The sequence below is a fragment of the Gadus chalcogrammus genome, chromosome 10 (assembly GCF_026213295.1).
Source record: "Gadus chalcogrammus isolate NIFS_2021 chromosome 10, NIFS_Gcha_1.0, whole genome shotgun sequence".
In the NCBI taxonomy this organism is placed as follows: Eukaryota; Metazoa; Chordata; class Actinopteri; order Gadiformes; family Gadidae; genus Gadus; species Gadus chalcogrammus.
The window spans coordinates 19,703,374-19,713,756 of NC_079421.1; the positions used below are offsets into that span (position 1 = coordinate 19,703,374).

The 10,383-nt window shown below is 40.5% G+C and overlaps 1 protein-coding gene across 1 annotated transcript; it reads left to right on the forward strand.

Annotated features, from left to right (window-relative positions):
• The first annotated feature begins 4,945 nt into the window (after window positions 1-4,945).
• LOC130390880 (homeobox protein MSX-2-like) lies at window positions 4,946-7,370 on the forward strand. Its single transcript, XM_056601048.1, has 2 exons — window positions 4,946-5,629; window positions 5,914-7,370. Exons 1-2 carry the CDS (start codon window positions 5,320-5,322, stop codon window positions 6,381-6,383), a joined length of 780 nt encoding a protein of 259 aa, XP_056457023.1. The 5' UTR covers window positions 4,946-5,319; the 3' UTR covers window positions 6,384-7,370.
• The last annotated feature ends 3,013 nt before the right edge of the window (window positions 7,371-10,383 follow it).

Consider the following 10,383-nt stretch of genomic DNA (forward strand, 5'->3'; position numbering starts at 1 on the left):
AGGATGTGTTTGAGTGAGTATGTGTCTACTACGCCTATATAGGTCGCAATCAGACCGAGACGAGAGCCGGCCGTACACAGAGAAAAACATTTCAGTATCTTTTGATTTTGTTTTTTTTATATATTGGTTGTGAGTGCTTGTTGTTGGGACCTTAATAAGAGCAACATTTTGTGTGTGTGTGTGTGTGTGTGTGTGTGTGTGTGTGTGTGTGTGTGTGTGTGTGTGTGTGTGTGTGTGTGTGTGTGTGTGTGTGTGTGTGTGTGTGTGTGTGTGTGTGTGTGTGTGTGTGTGTGTGTGTGTGTTGGAAAACAGGAGAGTCTGGCTGATGTTTCCTAATGCTGCCGAGCCCTACAGGTATGAGCTTCAAACGGGCCAAGGAAGCCCATGTCTCCACTAAGACAGACCAGAGACTAGTAGGCAAGGCAAGGCAAGGCAAGGCAACTTTATTTATATAGCACTTTTCATACACAAGGCAGACTCAAAGTGCTTCACATATAAACATTGTCATACAATAAAATAAAATAATAATAGATAAGTAAAAGAAAAACATATGCAAAAAAATGGGTAAATTAAAAAGGCATTTTAGTCAACATAGCACAAACAAAAAACTCTAGCGATTCATGTAACCTCACCAGTGAATTCAATACAAATACGGTTTCACTCCTTGTCTGAAGTTGTAAAACAAAACCCCTGAGCAGACCAAACGTCTTAAGTTATATTCAGGACACGTATCAACATTGACAAACTAGCAAAGATGAACAAATCACTTGACAATTTATATTCTAGGAATCTAACCCAGATTCTAGGAAACGAACCCAGATTCTAGGAATCTAACCCAGATACACCTATTCTAGGAATCAAACCCGGATTCTAGGAATTTAACCCAGATACACCTATTCTAGGAATCTAACCCAGACTCTAGGAATTTAACCCAGATACACCTATTCTAGGAATCTAACCCAGACTCTAGGAATTTAACCCAGATACACCTATTCTAGGAATCTAACCCAGACTCTAGGAATCTAACCCAGATTCACCTATTCTAGGAATCTAACCCAGACTCTAGGAATTTAACCCAGATTCACCTATTCTAGGAATCTAACCCAGACTCTAGGAATCTAACCCAGATTCTAGGAATCTAACCCAGATACACGTGTCTTTCCCAGTCATACAGCGTATATTCAGTGATTATTGAGCTCTTAAACACTAATACAGGTTCTCACTTCGTCAAGCTCTTAATGACACAACTTCATTACTCAGCAAATGTAGTGCAGCCTAATAGTAAAACAAATAATAATAATCACAGTTATGTGTGTGTAGATTATTTTAAGATTATTAAAATAAAAAAATAGAGGCAAAGTTAAATAGAAAGTTAAAAAGGCTTTTTAGTAGTAAAATTTAAAGTGAGTTAAAAAGGCATTTTAGTAAAATAAAGCTAAAGTATTTAAGATTTAGCAGAAAGCTAAAGCAAACATAAAAGTCTTCAATCTTGTTTTGAAGGTGCTCAGAGTTGGGGCAAGTCTTAAATCCTCAGGGAGTTTATTCCAGCTATTTGTTGCATAGTAACTAAATCCTGCTTTCCCATGTTTCGTGTTTACTCGGGGGATAATTAACAGATTGGTCTCAGAAGATCTTAGTGTTCTAGAAGGCTTATGTAGTGGAAGCATATCAGTTAAATATTTTGGGCCTAAACCATGTAGGGATTTATAGGTTAGCAACATGATTTTAAAATCAATTCTCGGACCTACAGGAAGCCAATGTAACGATTTAAGAATTGGTGTAATATGTTCAAATTTTTTGGTCTTTGTTAATACTCTAGCAGCAGCATTCTGAACAAGCTGAAGCTTCCTTAGAGTTTGTTTTGGGAGACCTGTAAGGAGACCATTGCAGTAATCAAGCTTACTAGTGATAAAGGCATGTACAAGTTTTTGTAAGTCTTCTGTGGACATGAGCCCTCTAAGTCTTGCTACATTTTTAAGGTGATAATATGCAGATTTTGTAACTGATTTGATGTGACTTTCGAAATGTAAATCAGAATCCATGATAACCCCTAGGTTTCTGGCTTTGATTGAGGTTTTCAGGGACAGAGAGTGAAGGTGTTGGGTTACTTTAAGCCTTTCCGTTTTAGCACCAAATACAATTATCTCTGTTTTATCCTCATTTAGCTGAAGGAAATTTCGGCACATCCAGTCTTTCACTTGCTCAATGCACTGGCACAGCAGATCTATGGGCCGATAGTCATTTGGTGATAGCGATACATAGATTTGCGTGTCATCAGCATAGCAATGATGGTCAATATTGTTATTATGCATGATTTGCCCTAGTGGGAGCATGTAGATGTTGAATAAAGAGGGTCCTAAGATCGAACCTTGTGGGACTCCACACATCACGTTGGTTGATTCTGATACAAAGTCGCCGATGGAAACAAAGTAGTTCCTATTTTGTAGGTAGGATCTGAACCAATTTAAGACTGTGCCTGAAAGCCCCACCCAGTTTTCTAACCTGTCCAAAAGTATTGTATGGTCTACAGTGTCGAATGCAGCACTGAGGTCTAGTAGCATTAGTATTGAGGTTTTTCCAGAGTCTGTGTTAAGACGGATGTCGTTTACAACTTTAATGAGGGCGGTCTCAGTGCTGTGCAGGGGTCGAAATCCTGATTGGAAGGAGTCATAACAACCAGTTGATGCCAGGAAGTGATTAAGTTGCTGGAGGACAACTTTCTCAATGATTTTACTTATGAAGGGCAGATTTGATATTGGTCTGTAGTTGTTAATAATAGAGGTATCTAGGCTCCGCTTTTTTAAAAGGGGTTTAATAACTGCAGTTTTCAGGGCTTTTGGGAAGTTGCCTGACTGGAGAGAGTTGTTAACTATCTGCAATATGTCTATTGCTAGGCAGTCAAAAACATTCTTAAAGAGGTTGGTAGGTAAAGAATCAAGGCAACAGGTGGATGGCTTTAGTTGTGTAACAGTTTCCACAAGAGTTTTAGAGTCAATAACATTAAAGCATGCCATCCCTGCCACGTTACTTTTGCCTGAACAGGGTGGTAGTCCAACATTTTTGTTTGAAGTGGAGATATTGATGGCGCGTCTGATGCCTTCAATTTTATCAGTATAAAAAGCTGCAAACTCATTGCATTTCTGCGTGGAATGGAGATCAGGTGGAATTTGTGTTGGGGGGTTGGTCAGTCTGTCAACAGTTGCAAATAGGGTTTTTGCATTATTATTATTGGATTTAATGATATTGGAGAAAAATGTTTCTCTAGCACTTTTTAAGTCTGAATTGTAGGCACGGAGGCTCTCTTTGTAGATATCATGGTGAATTTGAAGTTTTGTTTTACGCCAGATGCGTTCAACCTTCCTGCATTCTTTTTTCTGTGCTGTTACAGAGGCAGCTTTTCTCCAGGGTGCCTTTTGCTTTCCAGAAATCGTTTTAACCTTATAAGGTGCAATGACATCCATGATTTTCAAAATTTTCAAATTAAAGTTTTCTACAAGATCATCAGCAGAACATGGGTTGAGAGGTGGTAGTAAGGAGATGGCCTTTCTAAAAAGTACATACGATTCTTCATTGATATACCGTTTTTTGACAGTATTTGATTTTGTCTGTATGTCGGGAATAAACGATATATTAAAGAAAACACAAAAGTGGTCAGACAAGGAAGGATCAGTCACAGAGAGATCAGAAACATTGAGGCCCTTTGTGATAACCAGGTCTAGAGTGTGGCCCTTACAATGAGTAGTCTCTTTCACATGTTGGGACAGTTCAAATGTGTCCAAAATGGTAAAAAGTTTTTTTGCACACTTGTCATTCAAATCATCAGTATGAAAATTGAAGTCACCAGTTATAACTAGACAGTCAAAGTCTGTGGAGATGCTAGACAATAATTCTGTGAATTCATCGAAAAAATTTGCAGAGTATGTGGGTGGCCTGTAAATAATTAATAGGAGAACTCTGGGGGAGCATTTCAATACAGCACAAAGGTATTCGAATGATGGAAAATCACCAAATAACATCTGTTTCCCCTGAAAATCATTTTTAAATATAACAGCAACCCCTCCACCTCTTTTTCCAGATCTACATGCATCAAAAAAGTTATAGTTGGGAGGAGCTGTCTCTATCAGAACGGTTGCACTGTTATTTTGTTCCAGCCATGTTTCAGTTAAAAACATAAAATCCAGTTTAGAGGTGGTAATAAAATCATTAACTAAAAATGATTTGTTATTAAGAGACCTAACATTAAGTAGACCCATCTTGATGGTGTTGTTGATAGGCTTTAAGGTTGTTTTTGGTTTGGAGGAAATATGCATGAGATTTGTGAGGTTAGCAGTGTGTCTACGTTTCCCTTTGTTTACTCTCTTGATACAATCGCATCGGGCGCCACACACCTCAGGAAGGTAGCAATTTTCTGTCATTACCGTTAAATCCCACTTAAAAGAACCGGATTCCACAGGCCTAATTACAAGGTGTTAATAATAACAATGTAATGACAGTCATTTTAAAGCTTGCCCAAAACCATAATCCATCTTCCAACTGTCTTGAACTTTTGAGTGCATGGTTAGTGTTCTAGCTCAGAACTTTAGAAGCTCCATAATTCTTATTGATTACCATTGTGATTACGGCCGAGTAAGTGTGTCAGCTACTACAAGTCAGGGCATGAATTAGACACAGCTTGTATTGGCCTTTCCGACTGCAAACCAAATGCGTCTTACTTTTCATTCCAATGCTACTGTTGCCTATAGGTACTACTAAGCACACTATATATATAACCTCCTACCTACTATATAAAAAATAAAAGTATATAAAAGTATGGAGCTGTCTGTTCTACTTTTTTAATGGCTAGTATAGGATTTATCTATGTAGGCTACAGGAATATATATATATATATATTGCCAAAGAAACGTTTGCTTCTCCATATATCCATTAAGTTTCATTATAGAGTGATTACATCGTCAATATTTCATTTAAAGTTGTATATGAAATGTTGGCTGTGTCTCCTCGACAATGGCCCCTTCGGGTATCCTAATTAGTGGTAATTTCGGCTGATATCTAACTAAACCTGTTGTTTACATGGGGGGGTGGCCCTGCGGTTTACCGCACCGGGCAATCATCCGGGCGCCCCTTAACAAACTGTCCAATCACAAGACGGCTACTTAGTCCTTAGATAAAGTACACTAGGATGAAAGTCGCAGAAAAGTTATTAGTCATTCCCAAGTTTGCGAGACGGTTTTGAAGTTCAACCTTTTTGGCAACGCGTTTTTGCGCTCGTTAACAAATGTTACTTTTAGTCCGCGTTCGATTTTTGTCATACTGGAGAGTATGACTTCCCAAATTGACTCAAAATATGTGTTTCCAGAGGATGTACGTCCACAACCACTGAATAATTTTACAACACAGGAGACCTGCTTGCCTTTCAGCGTGGAAGCGCTTATTTCAGACAAGAGCCCACGTATACGACCGGGAAATGTTGACACAACGAGGAAAGGTTGTTATTCGACTAAAATACGGTCTCCTGCCTCAAACGAGTTACCACAACGCGTTGTGCGAGACGCTCCAGTCAAATCTCAGTCGTTGGAAAGGGGAGACTGCACGCCTTGGATGACCCGCTCGGAGATCCCTACACCGCCCCGTAAGTTGGCACCTTCATTGAAAACTATTATCAAACGCGTATAATTTATAATAGCCCGACCGTTCTAAAAAATGACATTTTTGAAAGTTTGATCACGTTTTTGGGGTTCATATTGTTATTGTTGATAAAAACAATATATTCAATGTAATCAGCTTTCTATAGGCCTATCTTACTGTAAACGAGCCCCTATTTCTGATCGTACTTTGCAGGCTATTGTATTTCAAGTGTATATTCACAACTAGTTGTAGGCCTATTTTATTACTAACTATTCTCCTTCTCTGTAGGGCAGCTCAGTCCAACAGTGTGTTCTTTGAGAAAACACAAGACCAACCGGAAGCCTCGCACTCCCTTCACCACCTCCCAGCTCCTGGCCCTGGAGAGGAAGTTCCGCCAGAAGCAGTACCTGTCCATCACCGAGCGGGCCGAGTTCTCCTCCGTGCTGACCTTATCCGAGACCCAGGTGAAGATCTGGTTCCAGAACCGCAGAGCCAAAGCCAAGCGACTCCAGGAGGCAGAGGTGGAGAAGCTGAAGATGGCCGCCTGTGTAGGGGGAAAAGCCGTGTTCCCGAGCTCATGCTACTCGTCTTCCTCTGCTCCTTTCCCTTTCCGCGTTCCCCCGCAGCTGGGGTCATCTCTGCTGTATGGACACAGCTTTTCATACGCACGCACTCCCATCATGCCCGCTGCCGCCGCCGCCGCACATCTGGCCATGTTCAGAGCCCCGTTGGGATTCAACCTGTTCCACCTCTCCTGAGACGAGGGGACACACGTGGGGGGTCTGGTGCCTGAACCAGGACCCAGCCGTGAGGACTAGCAATATGCTCATTGGATATAGGGATATTATGGAATTATGCACCTTAGTAGAGATTCTATTGGCCTCATCACTTTATCCAAAGAGGACCCGTAGGTGGATTTGAATCTGCATGTACATGACCTGTCTTTTTCTATGTTTGTTTTATTATAAAACTATACACAGTTCAATTCACAACCTCTGGGTTCCTCCAGGTTGGATTGAAGGACTATGAAACCCGGCCAGCAGCAATGAGATTCTCTTCCTGTACAGAAGAGTTTTGCAGCCATGGGAACTACGGTAATGGAGTTCAAATTGATTTTGGGCCCCTGTATTTGATAATTTCATTCAATGCCAGATTAAGTTTATACAGCCTTAATCCTCTGCTGTTTAATGTACAATGCAGTCCTAGCTAGGGTGCAGTACGGTGGGCCTCTTCCATACATTTGTTTACTGTTACTTAGTGGAAAGACTATGTTTTCATAAAGTCCCCTAAATCATGAACTTCGATTACTAAATATACTGTGGCTTGTCAAATGTAGGTATGCAATTTATTATTCCAAAATTAAATCTAAAAGCCATACATATTTTTTTTCTTTGAAAACGCAATCAAGCAAGTGGGTCTTGCTTTACTTTTTATTGTTCTTAATTTTGGAAAATGTAGTTGGAGAAAAACATTCCTGTTGATTCATGTTGGCTTAAAATGTCAGCCGGTCAATGATTACAATCCCCTCTGATAAAGTAACAACACTTGAACAATATTAAACCAGCCAGTACAAAGAAAAGAATATTAGTAAATAAATTATTAAATCATATATTAAAGCAAATCTGGTGAATTTATGCAGACTTGAGGTTTTACGTCTTTGACCTCTGGAGTCCTGAGGGGGTGCAGGCCAGCCACGGGCTTGCAGGTCTTAATGCTGCGGTCAATTGCAGAAATGAAAGGATCCACAAGGCAATTTTTTTTTTTAATTTTACTTCTTTTGTGGGGTTTTTTTGTTGTCTCTTTTTTTTCATCTATTAATAATCAATTGATAATCATTAATTGATTAATAACCATGTTTTTTATTGCTTGCATGTTCGAAATAAAGACAATCAATCAATCAAAGCATAAGTTACTAAGCTATTTAGCTTATTAATCGCCTTTAAGGGTTTACACAAGAATGTGGTTAAGCATGGCTCAAACCGTGACTGACACAATGTTAACGCGGTTTGGAGCTTTTGTTTCAGGGATCGCCTGGGTGGCCAAGTATGTCCATTATATGGCTAAAGCTTTGAATAATATCCACAAGAAGTGTTAACATGTCTGAGAATGACTTAATTCCAAACATGTGTTCCCATATTTCGCATTTGGATATCAACAGAAATAGGGTTTGACATCCCCGGGAATTTTCGGCATGACTGCTATTAATTTTCAAGTGGAAACATGTTTTAATGTACTCGCTCCCATTGTTATTTCACTCCCTGACATATTTCCAGGGTAAATGTCAAACAGTCTCTGGCTTAATTGTGCTTCACCTGTGATTTTGGTTGCAAAACAGCATGTAAAATGATGTGTAGACTAAATGGGAAAATTGTGATTTGTTTTTCCTATTTCTCTCAGCCCCTTAATAACTTAACTATTGTTTCCATTTGCTTATATTTCAAAGGCCATTTCCTCCCCTCAAATTGGAAATTAAACCAAGCGTTAAACTGGTGTATGTGGGGTCTTACCAATGCTTGGATCACTGTTTTACATTGAAAATTATTATTTTTTTAATGTAGGAAGCTGGTAGTGTTGTAAGCTCAGCTCTTGGTCTAAGGAAAGGCAAAGTGTAAACATAACTTTTTTTTTTGACAATGTATTTGTTAGTTTCCAGAATTCCAGAATGACCTGTGAGATAAAGTTATGCTCAATGATAATTCCTCAATAAATGAGAAAAGTTGTTCTGTATTTAACCTCCTAACGATTTTAAACCGACCTTGTAGGTCTAATACCTCTAATAGAGTCATGCATTGCGTGTGTTCCGAAATCTGAGCTGCAGTGCTGCAACATATCCACTAGATGGAGCAGTTCCCTGCCCTGACGGTTTTGGTTTTACTTTCGCCATATTCAACAACAATACAAAACACGAGCTACTGCTAACATTCATAGTATAGCACACTTCAAGTCATGCCACATTGTCTTACATACAGGGTTTTGCATGTCATTCGCCTGGAAACACATGGACCAATAGATGATGCCTTTAAATTCATTCATCATGAGTGCAACTCTGAATAAAAGATGACTAGCTCCTCCGTTGTGCCGGCGCCGAGTTGCACAAATTGTGTGACTTCCGGCGAGTCGAGCCGCTAGGAGTGCAGTCCTTCCACATGCATCAGTGGTCTGTTTTGGTCCATCCGTGCAGCGCAGATACACCTATGCTAACCCTTCTCAAGGGAGTCAAGCCCAGAGTCGAGAAGAGCTGCCAGCTCGTCTGCTGTTCAGTGTGCGTACGTATCGATGCAAAGGGTTATCTTTGGAGCAAAACATATGATGGAGCTACACATATGATGGAGTAAAGGTGGCTTTCTTCAAGTATTCGGGATCTATAGAGAATGATGAAACACATACAGACATATTGGTAGTGGGCCTGACATAACTAAAGATGCTCTCGTGTCTTTTCAAAGATAAAACAGGTGGTTTTCACAATGTAACACAAGCCTGACCTGCATTTATCTCTGTCTCTTGTTTTCTCTTTCTCCACAATGGGACAGAATGACTTTGCGTTTTTAAAGATGTTACAGTGAGGATATGCATGGGGTCAGGAAATAATTCACTGTTTTCACTGTTGTTTACCATTCATTAGATCAAACCTATATATACATATATTTCATATTTTATTGTACTGCATTCATAAGTGACCATTGCAAGGGATATAAAATATATATTTATTAAAGAATGTGGGTTTGAAGGGCTAACTTTAAAGCTTTAATCTATGAACAACAAGAGTAAACGATTATTAACACTTAAAAATGAACTTTTTTCCATGATAAATCCCAATGAAGAACCTAGAAAAGTGCTCAACAATTGTTGCTACTTAATTATCATTCAGACTTTAAATTGCACATTCAACAACCTTGCATGCAATAAAACGTAGATGTGCTCACACTCACACCCAGAGCTGCAGCGCTCTATCGGTGGAGACTAGTCATGTCACCAGACATCAGCAGCTTGGAGCAGCGATCGCAGGATCACACGTATTTCACCTGATACGCCCAGGGATACGAGAGCCCAGGTCCGGCATATGACACTGGTTTCACTAGTTTGTGTGTGTGTGTGTGTGTGTGTGTGTGTGTGTGTGTGTGTGTGTGTGTGTGTGTGTGTGTGTGTGTGTGTGTGTGTGTGTGTGTGTGTGTGTGTGTGTGTGTGTGTGTGTGTGTTTCCCCCGTTTTGTTCTGCCATATCGACAGAACAACACAAGCTATTCAGGAGACACACCTCAGCCAGGGGCCTTGCTTTGTTCTCCTAGTTATATCATCGAGAGGTTCCTCAGGGACCACGGCGGCATTCAACAGAGAAAACCCGAGTTCTGGGGCGGCGTCGGCCTGCAGAGGAACAACCGATCCACACATCAGTGAAAACAAACACTATGGGGTTCATCTTTCACCACCGCCTTTTCCTCAACCTCTCCATCTTTGTTTCCTCCTTGGAGATCCATCGGCATGTTCATGTCGGTTCCCCGTCGTGCTGTTGACCTCTGGGTCACCTTTAGCAACCCACCGAGGACTTCCTTGCGATGAGCCTCTAGACGTCATAGAAACCATTGGCAAGAAGCCCCCCCCCCCTCCCCTCCACTCTCACGAAGCCACGTGTAAACAGTGTGGTGCGTCACCCACAACATAACGATTTGATTGTCCTTGTTGTTGTTGTTGTTTCTTATCCTGAAGTCGTCGTCGTCAACATTATTAGCGGCCGGCCCCCCCACTCTCGCACGCGGCCCGC

Bases quoted from the DNA above. Each gene is read 5' to 3' on its own strand.
- LOC130390880 (XM_056601048.1), top strand. From the start codon at position 5,320: ATGACTTCCCAAATTGACTCAAAATATGTGTTTCCAGAGGATGTACGT. The intron at 5,630-5,913 runs GTAAGTTGGCAC...CCTTCTCTGTAG, and splicing joins GGAGATCCCTACACCGCCCC to GGCAGCTCAGTCCAACAGTG.